Raw genomic sequence first — 17,389 nt, 5'->3', positions numbered from 1 at the left:
TTTTTAGGGACAAGGTGAATCCCTTAGAAGAGTATGAAGAAGAACACTAGTTGTTAATGGCTTTTCCTGATGGTTTAAACAAACAAACAAACAAACAAACAAGCCAACAAACAAACAACTTTGGAGTTTAATTAGGAATTAAATTGACGATCTTGGCCAGCTGGGTATTTTTTATTTATTTATTTTTTATGTCTATTTTTATTTATTTTTTTCCTTTTGGTAACATGATTTTCGATTTGCAGTTATTTCCTTGACCCACCCATCCACAATTTCGAACAAAAATCTAATTTTGTTAACACTGACTATTTGTAGTCCTTTGCAGATCGTATTTTACGGTCAGGAAACGAGATGGACATTTCTGAAGTGATAGCTTTTCAGGCATCACCTTTTTTCTGGTTGGCTTTTGTCACATCATTTGTCACCAATAATGGAAATGAAGTCCCTCATGGTCTCAACGAGAGCCATCCTTTCGTCAGTAGTGAAATTGTCACTGCGTTGCTTTTAATCAGCCAAGGCTGTAGAGTATCGAAGTAACGACCTGCTGAAGATTTCTCGATACAGATGCCTATCATATGTTCATGTTGTTGCGCAATCCTTTATCTACATTACAATGTATTTAACAATAGGGACCTCGGTCAACAAGTTTAGACTGTCCTATCCTCGTGTAACTAGCTAGTTACACAAGGATAACTAAGCAACTATTTAAGATATTTCGTAAGACTTGTTTAATTCAGGTGTTTAGGAAGACGCGTGTATAAAACTTGGATTTATCCACGTCTATACACTACACTAGTATAAAGATAAACGGCTTTCGTAGTTACAGCCCAACTTGTTCAAAGGCCCACACTTCGCGTAATACAACATATATATAAAATAAAAAACCTGTGAAAATTTAAGCTCAATCGGAGAAAATATTGAGAAAACCAACCCTTGTTTCTGCATGTTTAGCCGTGTCATAACGTATGTGTTTAAAATAAATATATCGAGAAAGCATTTCATGGAATAATATTTCAAGGGAAGTCTTTCACCATTACCTTCTGTAAACCCTGTAAGTTATTTGTTAATCTGTGAACTTTTAATTTGTGTTCTGTTCAGAAAGTGTCCAATAGCTTTAAGTAATGTTTTCCGAGCAGCCACATAATTATTTTTTTAAGACCATGTTGGATGCAGAAATCAAGCTACTTCAAGAAAAAAACTAGATTTGTTTTATTGGACAATTCCCATAAGGGGTTTTATTGTGTCACTCACTTGAAAATGGAAACAAGAAAATTGCAGTTTCTCTTAAAATAAGAAACAAAACTTAGACAAGTTTAGAAAATTTGTTCTTATAAAACGATTGTTAATTTGGAAAATAGTTAAGGGGTTAAATTACTTGATTCAAGAAAAGAGAAGAGGCTATCTTGTGTCACTCCCTAGAAAATGTAAACAAGAATGTTTTCTGTGCAATTTTTCTTAAAATAAGAAATATAACTAAGATAAAGTTTTTTTTTTCTTTTTTGAGAAAAGTTCAGAATTTTGTTACAAATTTTCCTTCCTTAAATCAAGTAGATTAGAAACAGATCTAATTACAGATTTCTTAAAACAAGGAACGGTCTATTAGAAAATTGTTCTAGAAAAAATAACTTGTTTTAAGTTTTATTTTCTCAAAATAAGAAACTTATTTTTGGCAGTGGTGCACAGCAGAACAATAACGCAATTGTAGTCAGGTTGACCATCTCCATTGTTGTTGTTCAGCTTTATTGTCCAAGACAATAGGAAGATGCTCTGTTGAACAGGTACTATATTCAAGATGGCATAGTACATGAGAGATCCTACTTTACCTCGAGAAAAATATGTCGCAAATACCCTGATTGTACCATCTATCAATTTCTTTTCCTGAATTACACAGAATTGCCAAATGGGTCAAAAATTGGAGCGTGAAATAGCAGACATACTTGAAGCAAACACAACTCTCCTGAAGTTTGGTTTTGCCTTTGAGCATGCTGGACCAAGAGTACAGGCTCATGATGCTATTTTGAGGAATATAGAGACAGGTAAGTGACTGAAGTAGGGAGGGGCCAATTTCATAAAGTGCTATTGTATAGTAATATTGTCAACTCATCTTTAATAGATGAATCATAGTACTTTATGAAATCGAGCCCAAATTGTATGGAGATTATAAAACTGTCTGAATCAATGTTAACTGAATTAGCAAAATATTAATACAAACCACTTTGGTAAAACAGACAACTGAGATCTCAGGAAATTTAACCCTGGTATCCATTCAAAGCTAGTTTGACTTGTAAAATATGTTGATTTTAAAGACAATTTGAACCTCCTAAATGTCAACTTATAACTCTTTTTACAAAGAGAAGGAACTCGCACAATTCATGTCAGGCAAAATCTAGGATTTCACAATGCCTTTCAGTCTTTCATCCAAATATGGAGTTTGTTATGAAAAACAAATGGGATGAGTGGTGTAAAAGAAACATTTTGACAGTTACGATTTCAAACAGAGATGTTTTACCATTATTAAAAAACAATGAAAAGGCTAAGTGATTATGAAACTAAAAAGCTGTCACAGAATATCAAATTCCCCTTATACATGTATGCCATACGGGCTAAACTGTACACGTGTATCTTCTCGCCCCATTCCGACCCCCTTGGGTCTGAGAGAACTCTGTCGTTTTTAACAAAGTATTTGCTGGAGACATTGACTCTGAAAGTTCTCCACAAAAAAATGCCATGAACTGTATTCAAAGTATTATCACTGGTGCGGCCATGCTACTAGCCGTATACAACATTGTCATCCCTGGTGACCATACAAGTAGAGCACAGTTCTTCAAATCAGTTATGCTGTTAAAGCTAGTGATGGTCAGCCGAGTATTATTGTTTGGCTGACCCGAAAGCAAAACTAGTTTTGTTCGCAAGTGCCACAGCGTAATATAGAGCACTTTCAGTTCAATGCATTTCTATTTTCCTAACTTATTGTTATAAAAGTGAGTGGTTTTTGGCGAGCTGCAGAGCAGTGCGAGCCTATGTAATACCAATTTCCGTCCGGCGTCCATCCCTCCGTCTGTCCGTCCGCGTTAAAGTTTTTGGCAATGTTAAAGTTTTTGGTTTAAGTTTAAGTTTTTGAGTTGAATATTGTTTTTGGTAAAGACAAGCCAAAGTGAGATTGTTATATACAATTGCCAGTAATTTGCAGCTATGTTTTCAAATAATGTTGAAGTTTTTGGAATAAAAACAAAAGTTAAAGTTTTTGGAATAACAAAAATTGAAAGGTTTTTTTTCAGGCTCAAACATTGCGACTGGATTTAAAAGAAACAAACTCAAATTAAAATCTTAAAGTTATGAAATAATTTGTTAAAACAAATCAAACTCTGTATCACTGGTTCCAGTGAGAGCATCAAGGTCGTTATGTCCAACATATCACCCTCCACCTCAGTAAGGAGTTTAGGGATTTGGTTTGTTTCTCACTTAACATTTAATAAGCATTTTGCCGAAGTTTGTAAAAATGCATTTTATTATCTGTTCAATATCCGTCATATCCGTAAATACTTAACTCGCGACTGTACAGAAAAAATTATTCATGCTTTTGTAACAAGCAGGTTAGATTATTGTAACAGCTTATTTTTGGGTTTGCCTGACACACAGATTAACAAACTGCAAAGAGTTCAGAATGCTTGTGCTAGACTGATATGTAATTCCTCTAGATATTCTCGATGTAGTCCATTGTTAAATGAGTTACACTGGTTACCGGTTCGACAAAGAATAGCATTTAAAGGTAGTGGACACTATTGGTAATTACTAAAAAATAATTATTATCATAAAACCTTTCTTGATTACGAGCAATGGGGAGAGGTTGATAGTATAAAACACTGGTAGAAACAGCTCCCTCTGAAGTGCCATAGTTTTCGAGAAAGAAGTGATTTTCCATGAATTTGATTTCGAGACTTCAAGTTTAGAACTTGAGGTCTCGAAATCAACCATCTAAACACACACAACTTCGTGTGACAAGGGTGTTTTTTTCTTTCATTATTATCTCGCAAGTTCGATGACCGATAGAGCTCAAATTTTCACAGGTTTGTTATTGTATGCATATGTTGAGATACACCAACTGTGAAGGCTAGTCTTTGACAATAATTACCAATAGTGTCCACTGCCTTTAAGTTCTTTTATTAACTTATAAAGCTGTTCATGGTTTAGCACCAATATACATTCATGAACTCATAACCATGAAATCCCTCTCCCAGTCTCAATCTACCTCCGTCTCAGGAGTTCTCAAGATTCCACATTATTATCTCACCCATCTAGGAAATCTAGGCCTACATTAGGTGATCGGGCATTTCTATACGCCGCTCCAAATCTGTGGAACAATCTCCCACCTTGCAATTACGCAGTCTTCTTCACTCAATTTATTTAAATCTAAGTTAAAAACCCATTTGTTTACTTAACCCATTTAATTCATTCTTGCTCTGTTTGTGTGTTTGATTTTTTTTTTTTTCTCTGCATTTTTTTTTTATACATTTACCTTTTAATGCGCAGTAGAGTTCATTTATAAAGGTAAGGGGCCATTCATAGTAATTCACAATGTTTTAAAATTTCAATTTCTTTTCGAATTATTGGGTGGGTGGTTCAAAAGCCTCTTTTACAAATATTTATTAATCGAAATTCACTTTTCATTATTAAAAAAACAAAAACAAAACAGACACAAGCTACATGTAGATCATTTGACTTGCCTTCCATGGAGGTAGCAACTGCAGACCAAGCAAGTCTCACGCTTTCACACAATGCAACCATTTTCTCACGCTTAGGGCCGGACAGGGAAAACAAAATAATATATATAATAATGCACAATCTTCAGATTGCGCGCAGTTTTTCTGAATTATCAACTTGGGCTGGCATACAAACAGAGCGCAAATTTGCATATTGCGCACGCTTTTGCTCTCTCACCAGATTCAGCTGATAATATGGAATTCGCAAGAGCGCAAAACGTGAATTGCGCACAAGTGTGTCCCAATCTGTTTAGCAAATTTGTTGAATGCGCCCCACGTGCATAGACTCAACACATCAGGTAGAAGTCATGAGCGGAGGATTTTGCACATCATTTTAGCCGGAAATTAATTTTCTTGGGGGAAATATTCTCACACAATCGTACCTCCACATTAACCAGCAACATCTCGTGTGTACCTCATGTGAATGTGAAGTAAACTGGCATTTTTTTCCCCATGCATTTTGAAGAAAAGAAATCCTCCACAAAAAAAAATTCTGCACAATTTTTGTATTTACATGTAGCCTATTTTTTTCCTTCCCCAGGGAGCAAGTTTTTTTTTAGGGCGGCAAAACCGTTAATTTCGGATTTAAACAATTTAATATTTTTTAGGGGGTTGAAAATCTACTGCACATAACAAATCAATGTTTTTATAATCGAAATTAGGGGTGGGAGGGTGGGTCAAAAATCTTTGGAAAAGAAATCGAAATTTTAAACATTGAAAATTACGAATGGCCCCTAACTGCGCAATATAAATGTTCGTTTTATTATCTATACTATTAAAAGCGTAACCCGCGCCATCTTGGATTGAAATTAGAAGGTCCAGTGGCATGGCATCCTTGCCGAATTCAACAACATCGTTGTGGAATTCAACACGATTGTGTCTTTGCAGACGTCGGGTTGCAAGTCTACAAAACCCTGACCCGAACTCCCACTTACGAGTCGTCCGATTGGAGGAAGAGTTTGGGCGGCGACCATGTGTCAACCACTGGTCGATGTTGTTACCAGACTTCCTAAAAATCTTTCTGACAGGCGACTCATTGGACAGTGTTTCGCAGATGGTTCTCCGGATTGGTTCACCCATTGCCCCTTGCCCGCCCACCCGGCATTGGATCCGCCCTTTTTGGTCGGGTTGTCATATAAAAGTTGAGACCATAAGCTATCCATACATCCAAACCGTTTCCCCCAGAATCGTATATTTTTCATTTCAAAAGTGTATAGTCTTTTTTTGAGACACCCTGTACTATAGGGCTATAGGCTGGAAGGAGCCTGTGGGGAAATTAATAACATTTTTTTTTTGTGGGGGGGGGGGGGTGGAGGGGGGCTTATACAAATAAAGTAAGCATGTGAAATCGAGCCCAACTGATCTCCTTACATTCTGGTCAGTGTATTGTGAGTGGTGCGTTGTCTGTTGTCTGGTTTTGAGACAGGCCACCTATTGCTTGGTGAAGGAGGTCGCCGTGGAATCGCTTTAGGTTGAAAGTGGGTGGCGACCTCGGACTTCCAATAATCTCCGATGCTCTTACCCCCCCACCCACCAACAAAAAGCGGTGTTAAACAAACAGTATATAGATTTGTGGCACACCCAGCATGTTCCAAAAACTCGCTTTATTTAGTGCTGTAACAACTGAACGATATGTATCGTGGGACGTGGCGCTCCATAATTCGCGATGCACAAGTAAAAGGCCAAAGATTCTAAAATCGTAGCGTTATTGGAAGTAAAGCAAACAATAATTCAACGAAAGCAACCAATTATTCAATGTGTTTATTTTCAATAAAATTTTGCACATAACGTTGAACTTTTTCGCTACCATCTGTTCAACACGATTGAACCTGCGGGTTAGAAAAATGTTTTGGTCTGATCATAGTTGCTCTATGGTCTGATTGTCTTTTCCACCTGATTGGTCGCCAATGTGAAGACACTTGCGTGCACATGAATTATACCCAATGCGCTCCGTACAAGAAAATAGAATAGAATAGAATGTTTTATTGTCACTTGTAAAAAAACAAATATAGTACAGTGAAATTTGTTTTGGTTTTGCGTGTCTAAAAATATTATGTTATATACAAATTGCACTAAAAATTAACCATTTACAAAAATACATGGAAATATAATATAAACAACTCTGAAAAGTATTACAATATACAGGCGAAATACGAAAGATAAAAATAGTACGATAGAATTAAAATCAGAAATAGACATTCATGATTAAAACCTGTCATTTAGAACACGAACAGCTGTGGGATAAAAACTCTGCAAAGTACGGTTGGATCCAGATTTAATTGAACGAAAACGATTCTTAGACCGCATGGGCTGAAAGAGGGAATGTGCTGGGTGAAACTGGTCATCTACTATAGAGAGGGCTCGTTTTTTAACTCGAGAGAGATACAGTTCATTAAGTGATGGAAGTTGGCAATCTATGATTTTACTAGCGGTGCGAACGATCCGGCTGATACGCTTCCGGTCATCGGCTGTTGCATTGCCCCACCAAACGATCATTGATTGTGTCAAGACACTCTCAATCACCGCTCGGTAGAACTTCAACAGAAGTGGCTGACTGACATGGAAGCTTCTCAGCCGTCTCAAGAAAAATAATCTTTGCTGACCTTTCTTAACAATTGAATCTGCATTACATCCCCATTTCAAATCAGATGATAAATGTACACCTAGAAATTTAAAACATTTCACTATTTCCACTTCAGAACCATTAATGACCAAGGGAGCAATAGCTGCAGGATTTTTGCGAAAATCAATAACAAATTCCTGTGTTTTATTGACATTTAATTCTAAATCGTTCTCAGTGCACCAGTTAACAATAGATTGTACTTCATTTCGGTACGATGTCTCGTAATTAATCCACATACAGTCGTGTCATCAGCGTACTTAACCATAAAATTGCTGGCTGAAGTACTGACACAGTTGTATGTAAATAACGAGTACAGCAAAGGAGACAAAATGCAACCTTGTGGCATCCCGGTATTTAAAACCAAGGGTTTGGAGTAATTATTTCCGACTCTGACAATCTGAGAACGATCCAATAGAAAGTCTAAAACCCATTTACAAAGATTAACATTTAACCCTAGAAGAGTCAACTTGTCATATAATTGAAAAGGCGAAATCGTGTTAAAGGCCGAGCTGTAATCAATAAATAAAAGTCTGGCATAATTAGGAATTTTTCGATCCAGAAACCGTGTTACATTAAATAATGCGAGAGACACTGCATCCTCTACTGATCTGTTTTTCTTGTAAGCAAACTGATAAGGATCAAGAGCAGGTGGAATATTAGCTAAAATATATTGCCGTACCAGAGACTCTAAACACTTTGCAACAGTTGACGTCAAAGCAACTGGTCGGTAATCATTTAAACAAACAGGTGTATGCTTGGGCACAGGAATGACAAATGAATGTTTAAATACCTTAGGAACATGACAAATCTTCAATGACCATTTAAAAATAATACAGAGAATGTCACACAGTTCATTTTTGCATGATCGCAAAAGGCGAGAGGAAATCCCATCCGGACCAGGAGCCTTCCTCTCGTTTAGTTTGGACAAGACGCGGCGGGTATCGTCCAACGAAACCTGAAATGGAGGAAGAAGGTCATCGCTATTAGGCATTGTTGCCCTGTCCAAAGGGCGATCGAAACGAGCATAAAATTCATTCAGTTGGTCTGGCAATAACGGATCATTAGATGTTACACCTACGGACTTGGGCTTGTATCCAGTCATTTTATTGAAACTCTTCCACATTTCTTTGGAATTGGTAGAAGAGATACCGTCCTCGAGTTGCCCTTGGTAACGGCGTTTAGCGTCACTAATTGTCTTCCTGACTGCGTATTTCGCCTGTTTCCAAGATGCGTTGTCCCCTCGTTTGAATGCCATGTTCCTTGAGCGGAGTGCCTTGTCCACTGAACCGTCAAACCAAGGTTTGTCATTAGGATAACGAGTTGTTGATTTCTTAGGAATGCACATCTCCTCACAAAACTTGATGTAACCCATTGTGACATCTGTGCATTCATCCAAGTCAGCTGAACTGTTTACAAACAAAGACCAATCAGAGCAGTCGAAACAGGCTTGTAGTTGCTGAACGCCCTCATCTGTCCATCAAGGAACAAGGCGTTTTACTGGTTTATTGGATTTAAGCCGTTGTCTGTAAGCTGGAACCAGGTGTACCATATTGTGGTCCGAGTTACCAAGAGGAGCTCGCTTTAACGATTTATAAGCGCCTTGATTGTTGTGTAACAATGGTCCAGAGTTTTATCTTGACGAGTTTTACAGTCCACGTGCTGGTAGTACTTCGGTAACCCCTTCTTTAGGTTACAATGATTGAAATCCCCGGTAACAATGAAAACAACACCCGAGTTCGCGTTCTCATGCTTCGTAATAATGGTAGAAAGTTGGTCAATAGCCGCAGATGCTTTTGCCTCGGGTGGTATGTACAATGTACACTGCAGCCACTAATAACGAATTATGTTCTCTCGGCAAATAAAATGGCCGACATTTCACGATAAGAGTCTCCAATTCCTGTGTACATGAGTGTGAAATAATCCTGGCATCGGTGCACCACAAATTGTTCAGTAAGAAACATAAACCACCTCCAGTAGATTTACCCACTTCAGTAAAATTACGATCTGATCGAAAAAGGGTGAATCCCGAGGGTGTAACTGCCGAGTCAGGGACAGTTGAATCCAACCAGGTTTCAGTGAAACAAAACACTGAACAGTCCCGATAGTCTTTCCGATTATGAATAGTGCAGAAAAGTTCATCAATTTTGTTCCTGAGTGAACGAACATTAGCTAAAAACATACTTGGGAGGGGAGGTTTGTGGTTACGTTGACGCAATCTGGTTAAGAGTCCACCACGCTTACCCCGCTTTTGTCCACTACGAGATTGAGTATGAGTTGTGCTGTACATTCGGTCGTTACTTGGCCCATCACAATCTGACAAAATGTTCATCAAACGAAGACGTGAGAGTACCTCTTTTGACAGCTCTATCTTCTTGGTGCGAAGTAGAAGAAGTTCCTCTCTCCCATAAATACTGTGTAATTATAGCAGTGTGTTATATTTTTACTTAGTCCACTAGGTAATTACCCTTATTATTTGGCTTAGCGGGGAAATACTCAGTGCAGTTGAGATAATAAAATTAATACAATGACATAGCCCATTGAATTAAAACTATGCTCAAAAGTCGGGACAAAATAATCCATTTATGCGGATAATGCGTTTACTTTGTCTTCATCCAGGATAGATTGACATGACCTCATCCTTTGTTATAATGTACTTCATATTTCAATCTTCAATCTTATTTCAATCTTTAGCATTATAATTAGACCAAAGGTAACACACAATTGAACAACTATCTTGTGACACCCAATTGTCAACATCTGACTCATTTTCACGTAGCGGGTCACAAATTGTATTGTGTTTGAATGTTTTTTTTTAAATGTTTTCCTGTTTTTCGTGTAAATATTCGCCAAAGATCAATCTGTTGGCGTACCAGACATCTTGGCGTATAATGTATGTTCAAGTGTCAAAAGGTGAACCACATGCCTTTAACATTAGTAAGGTACAAAAAGTTTACCAAGCGTTTTTTTAGACTGCACAACTTCCAGAATTGACTGCCAAAAAATGGAAGTTAATGACTAAACACACGCCTCAAAAAACTCTTGTGAATTTGAATGCTTTTGATGAATTGTTAAATTAAATGAATATTTTGTTAAAGCAAATTACGCAACAGTACATTTGACTTGTCGTAAAACGAAATCAAATGACCCTTTTCAGTAGCATTTGATTTCGCGCGAAAAAGAACAGCGTGGTGGTTAAATTTGCTGCTAATTTGCGGAAATTTACAGAGAAAACCTATACTGAATAAAATATTTATAGTTATGTATTTAAAAATACTATAAATATTTTCAATGCCTTGTCCAACATGTTTCTTTCTCTAGTGTGTGTTTGAACAATGGAAAAACCAATGGTTGTTCGAATTAATTTAAAGCAATTTCTGTTAATTTTGACTCTGCTGTGACCCTTGGCTTTGACCCTCGGCTTTAAGTCGTGTTCACTAACTGGTCATGGTGTACTGGATTTCAGTTTTACCTGTACCTCTGCCCATGCTGAGAACAATGGAAAAACAGTTGGGCAGCCTTATCATCTCTTGTTACTCTTGTTATTTAATTTTTCTTTTATTACTTATGGTTTATCACAAAAAAGATTCAAATTATTCCATGGGAGCCGTGGGGCTTAGTTATAAGCTAGTGCAACTAGTTGAAGGGTTAAAGTTGAGGTTGGAGTTGATTTATAGAAACAGACTCGATGATGCAATTTCATAGGAAAATGAGAATTGATAGATCAACTTGGCTGGGATTGTTGGCCGACAACAGTCCGGACCACTTGATTTCCGCTCAGTTGATTGAAGACTTACCATGGTTGAACTGTTGAAATTGGTAGATGAGCGAGTTAGGGATGTAGGAAGGGATTAAGATAGCATTACAACTGAGATGAGGTTTGTTTGGGTAAATGCTGTCTACAGTGATGGTATGTTATGACTTCACATGTCATTCTGTATGCGTCACAGTACCAAAAACTTAGGTTGAATTTTTTCAGGGATTTCATTATGCTTGTGTTGACCATTTGTTTGGCTTTTTTATTTTAAGTTTGACTTTGTATCTGTAACACTTCCATGGTATAGTTTTTCCATACTTGAATGCTCGCTGACATTGATTTATATGCTGGGGAAAGTAGGTCTCTATTGCTTAATGGAGAGAATTACAAAACTTGTTCAGACCAGTCATGATCACAAAGCCATAATCTTAACGTATGACAATCAACTTTGTAAATCGTTACAAATCCTGTATTTTGTTTATAACTCGCCTGACATATAGTAGGAACATAGATGTTTTTAATAGTGTTTTCAATATTATTTCCTTCCGTTTAATCTTTATACCACAGTGCGAAAAGGACGTGTCAATAGCAGCAAGTGAGCCGATGGGAACAGTTTTGGGGACTTCAAGAGTCGGCAAGTTGGATGGAATAGAAATTTCTTTGTGTTAGAAAGTGTTGTTTATTTAGTGTAGGTTGCAGTGCACTTAATACTCAAAATATGTACAATCATTTCTATCAAGGCTTTTATAACTAAACTGATAGTTAATGATGAAAAAACATTGTATTGACTACTCTTTTTGAAACCTCTTGCAGTGTTTACACTCTAAGGAGCGACCAAATTTACATCAGATTTGGTGTGCATGACTTGTTGCAAAGTATGTACCTCACTATGAAAGGCAGCAGCAATAGCTTTCATTAAATGTCATTATGTAAATACCTCATAATGAAGGCACACTAGCTTGTGTCATTACTTATTACATATAATATACATGTATACATGTAGACATAATGTATGCTTTTCATAATTAAGGTAAGTGTAGATGCACTGTTTAGTGTTTACGAAGTACTTATCCAGTAAGCTATACATTGAAGTGAATGAAAACTTACCCATTTCTGTTTTCAAAATTTTCTCAGCCTGTTTATTCATGTTCACATTTAGGACTGAAATTTTTTATAATTAGTATGATAAAGATTTAGAAATTATGCTTTTCTTTGTAACCATTGCCACTTAAATTTTAGGACTTTAATTGTTCGTATTCTATGACCCTTGAAGAATGCAATGTGGCTGCTTATACATCTAGAGCCCTTTTCACACGAGAGCCGAAGACCAACGTCCCTTGTTGTGGCCACCAGTTGTCTGTCTTAAAGGTTGTTTGCGATTTCATGACCAACATTCACACGATCACGCACATTGCGTTCCCGACGTCCCTTGTTTATGTGAGATCGCACTGTGGTGTTGTTTATCAGTTCGCTGGTGCTCTGTCAGTGTCCGTTTAGTGTCATGTATTTGCTTTAGGTTACCATAGATCTTGTTGCACCAATTACAATGTGTTTTCCAGGCATAAGAATCTTCCGGATTTTTCACTTCAAAAATATGTGGTCTCCAAGTTCAAAATTAAAAATCAGGGGATGAGCGAACGGGTTTGCGTCCACACCATTATTATTGCATGCATTAAAAGACGCTCAGAGTGTTTCTCGAACGGATTCATCCATTGTTACGTAGATGTTGATATCGCCAGAACCTGCATGTGTGGAGGATTTGCAGCGAAGTACATGTACTTTACATGTTGCAGCAATTGATCACAACCAAATTCTCACTACATTCCGTAGTAGAGTAAGGAACAGTCCTACTTGTGTTTTGTATGAGCAGTGCGCGCGATGTGTATGCTTTAGTTGAACATAAAAAGGACTGACTGTCAAGTCTATTTACAGATTTTCCCCCATTTTTTTGTGCTGCAATCAAAATGACACTCGGTGTCGTCATTACGTGTTTTGCAACGTGAAGCCGCTGGGATGTCAAGGAAATTGTCAAAACGATAACAACTATACGATTTCTCAGCGTCCCGACTCCAAAGATAAATGTATCCGAACACATTTTGTATGAAATTGGAATCGGAAAAGCAAGATTCAAGTCCTCGATCGGATAGCTTCTTGGTCATAGAAAAAACTTTGTTTGAGCATAGGGAAAGGACAACAGTTGGCATTTCTCTATGGTTTGAGGAAAGCAATACAATAAACTAATTTGCAATTTGTGCCGCGGACACCATTTTGTTGGATACCTGGAATAGACGACCTTTCTCCATGAGGTAATGACGTGTTTACTGCTTAAAACTTTGTGCATAAAGAAAGGAAACCCCAATGGTTTGTGCATGCATGATCGTTGTGCAATCACCAGGGACCTTGGTAATCTACTGTGTGCCGTTTCACACAAGTGATCTCGGCAATTCTAAACAGGGTTGCGATTTTTGGAGGTCTCGAGCTCGATTGTACACGCCGTGGTGATTTCTTCGCAGGGATTCATTTCACACGACACAAGTTTGTGATTATATAATGGGAATGTGATTTCGCTCCCAACGACCATAGTTTAAAAAGCTTGTTTGTGTGAAACGGGCTCAAGTGTCATGAGCATAGAGATGTACTTGCTGCCAATATGGGTTATCATGGTTTATTAAAACAAATTATATACACAAGGAATTTGAAGATTCTTTTGGTGGAGGATCAATAGATTATACATGTAGATGTCACATTTGGCTTGTTTATTGTATTGGAAAGTGGGATAAGATTTAGTTATTTTTTTTTCTTCCAACAATGCTTGCACAAAAATCTAGCTATATGAGAAATTACTAGTATAATTTTCATAATAAGAAATAGCCTTAAAATGTATAACAACTCTTTTCTTAAAGACCCTGGATACTATTGGTAATTTTCAAAGACCAGTTTTCTCACTTGGTGTACCTCAACATATGCATGGGATAACAAACCTGAAAATTTCAGTCGAAGTTGCAAGATAACAATAAAAGAAAGAAAAAACACCTTGTCACATGAAGTTGTGTACTTTCAGATGCTTGATTTCGAGACCTCAAATTTTCGAGACCTAAATCTGAGGTCTCAAAATCAAGTTCATGGAAAATTACTTGTTTCTCGAAAACTGCGTCACTTCAGAGGGAGCCGTTTCTCACAATGTTTTATACTATCAACCTCTCCCCATTACGCGTTACCAAGTAAGGTTTTTATGGAAATAATTATTTTGAGTAATAACCAATAGTGTCCACTGCCTTTAACTCATTGTGTTGGTAAAAGCATAGAGCAAGGAACAGAAGGAGTTACAACTCCAGTCTTAATCCCCGAAGCTCAAATTAATCCGATTAGTGCTGCATCCACCTCCAGTGGAAACACTATGGATGTGAACCGCAGCGCCTGTAAAAGGCTGTACACATTCCAACCGCAGCGAGCTCTTTGTACCCCATGTTTGTTACCGCCTTTCGCTGCTGTCGCTGGTATTTTGTCGTTTTCCATTCATAATTATTGGAGTGGTAAAGTAGCAACACACAAGTTCAACGCGTGCGCAGTAAACAATGTCACCAACGTTGCATGCGCACAATGCTACATTAGAAACTGTAGACTTTGAGCGTTTGACTGAATTTGAAGCAAACAAATCGGCCTTTCCTGTGATGAATTATGACATTTGTTAGGTTTTGCTGATCGGGAATATTATGAAATATGTGGTACTGATTGTTTGATCATGAAAAGAATGTCGGTGGTCTCCGGCCGTTAAAAATGAATTGAGATTGTTTGCAAACGCTTTTCCTAGCGAGGGATATGCATTTGAACGGTAGACACAATTAGACACAAACTGAAAAAGGGGAATATAAAATGATCTTTTTTCTATTTTTTTTACTTCACTTTTGTACAATTTCGCATAGGATATTTTTGGTTAAGAAGATTGAGAGAGCCGTAATTATTCAACTGATATGTGTTTGTTTTATAAGAATATTACAAAGAGGTAATTCCTATTGCATTTTTGTTTGCCAAAATCATTGAAATGTCGTTATTTATAGCTCAAATCAGCCTTGCCGTTTGTCGTTGGTTGAGAAGGACGCTTGAACGCAATGCAATCTGTGTATTTTTCTGTGGCGTAACCACAGACATATAATACCTAGTTCTTTATACTTCGCTCGTTAGGAATTGCGCCCGCAGATGTTTCTGCCGATTAGTGCTGGTCGTTATACGCCCGCGGTAACACACATGGAACCTTTGAAGACGACTAGTTGTAACTCCTTCCGTTCCTTGCTCTATGGTAAAAGCTTGCATAGTTTTTCCTTGTTTCACAATTAAAAAAGAATTGAGAGCCTACCAAGTAAACAGTGTGTCTGGCTCTACTCTTAACCCTAATCATAACATGGCAAAATATTACATGTTGTTAACAAAATAAAAAATATTGGATGGAACCTACAATGTCAAAGCAGGTTTTTGTATTAAAATACAAACATGTTCAGCAACCTTTGTTCTCTCCAGCCATTTTACATCAAGTTTGCCTGAAACCAAAAGTTTCTACCCTGAAAGTGAGGCTTTGTGTATTCAGGATGTCACTGTAATATTTATTTTGAATACACAAATGTTCTTAAGGGCTAAAAAAGGACATTCAATGAGCAATGAAATAAAAAAGTTGTATTTACAAGTAACACGTTAAAGGAGATTAAATTCTTCTTTATTTTGTGAATTTTTTGTTTCACTATAATTTGTTTCATATTTATAGCCAATATGTTTTCTTACAGGTCAAGTTCTTTCTGTCATTATACATAATTGTACTCACCTACACATTGAAACCAAGAACTTCAACAAAAGGAAAAAACAATTGAAAAACTAAAAGAACAACCTGACGTGAATGTCCACAGAGCCCATGTAAAAAAAAACAGGTGTGTGTGTTTGTGTGTGTGTGTTGGTGGTGGGGGTTGCACTGCAGAAACAATATTTCATAGTCTCAGAACCTTCACAAAGGATGTGATTTGCAATGTGTGGTCTTGGCCAAAAATTGTCCCTCGAGCTTAACAGTAGCAGTTTTTTTCCCAGAGTATGGAGTGCTAACACACATCAGTGCATATGGGCAAAAACCAAAACGAATATACATTTGTAACATTTTGATCTCAAATAATACACGTTATTTACAGCATATGGAGTTCATTCAGAATATGGTGGGTCAAAAAAGAAACCTTTAAAGATGTATGGAAGTAAGTATAAGAAGTGCAATTGTATAAAGACTTGTCATTTGAAGTGCCCATAATTGACTTTTGATTTTTCTTGTAAACTATTCACATTCATTTAAACTTTTACTTAACTATTTGCCTTCCAAGTTGACTGTTAAAAGACAAATTTAAGAGGACAGAATTTCTCAAAATTGTTTTCAAAAACCATGGGCCGTATGAATAAAATTAGTATTTTATTTTACTTGAAAATTTCAAGTGTTTACTACCATCCATATGAACAAAATAAAGTAAAAGCTTTTGCTGGCAAGTATTTACTAAAATGCTACTTTTACATGATCTGCATTTTATGAACTTAAAGGTTTAATACCAGGTTTCTGTTGTCAGAATCAAAATCTCATGACTGTCATGTAGATTACTATGTCTCTGTTAATTCAAATGCTGTTTGGATTGTGTGTGTATGTGTGAGTTTAAGATGGGAGTTTAAGAGCCTTAAGTGAATGCTTTGCTGTAAAATAATAGAATAATTCATCTGGAATTTGGGAGATGCTAGTACACTGGTTGCTTCTTACTTGGAAGTTGATGCTTTTACTTTTTGCTTGTAATTGTCAGTATTTACTTCTTTTATTCAAACGACCCATGTACTTTTTTTCAGATAAAATTGTTCATACATAAAGGGTTATGAAACTGTTATTATTTATTTAGAGGAACTGTTTATCACTGGATAGATGACTCCTGTGAATAATTGAGAAGCCATAACTGTTAACTTAATTTTCACTTTGTGGTATACAAGTAATACAATTTTTGTGTGTGGGACAACTGTATGTAGTAACTTAGGTCGTATTTAGTTAGAACTCTTTATTGTATCATGCTAATCTATCATGTTTTAATAAAGAGACAGGCTTGTTCAATCTCTGTTGAGTCATTCAGGTTTGCACCTGTTATAAGTTGTTCGGGCCAACAGCCCTGAAAATCTTTTATTGCCAACACCTGGAACACTTTTTGTGTGTGTTTGTTTTTAGGTGTTCGGAGCAGAGCATAGCTCTGAACACCT

General features: G+C 36.9%; 1 protein-coding gene across 2 annotated transcripts in view; it reads left to right on the top strand.

The window, feature by feature from the left end:
- LOC139937845 (tropomodulin-2-like) overlaps positions 1-17,260 on the top strand; it is a 106,795-nt gene extending 89,535 nt beyond the window's left edge. For both annotated transcript variants that reach the window (XM_071933192.1, XM_071933191.1), the window contains exons 9-10: positions 1,889-2,033; positions 11,702-17,260. In XM_071933192.1, coding sequence (XP_071789293.1) covers positions 1,889-2,033; positions 11,702-11,733 — 177 coding nt within the window. In that variant the 3' untranslated portion in view covers positions 11,734-17,260. The remainder of the gene's footprint in view (positions 1-1,888; positions 2,034-11,701) is intronic.
- The last annotated feature ends 129 nt before the right edge of the window (positions 17,261-17,389 follow it).

Source organism: Asterias amurensis, chromosome 5 (genome assembly GCF_032118995.1).
Source record: "Asterias amurensis chromosome 5, ASM3211899v1".
Classification (NCBI taxonomy): Eukaryota; Metazoa; Echinodermata; class Asteroidea; order Forcipulatida; family Asteriidae; genus Asterias; species Asterias amurensis.
This window is presented reverse-complemented; position numbering and strand designations above follow the sequence as displayed.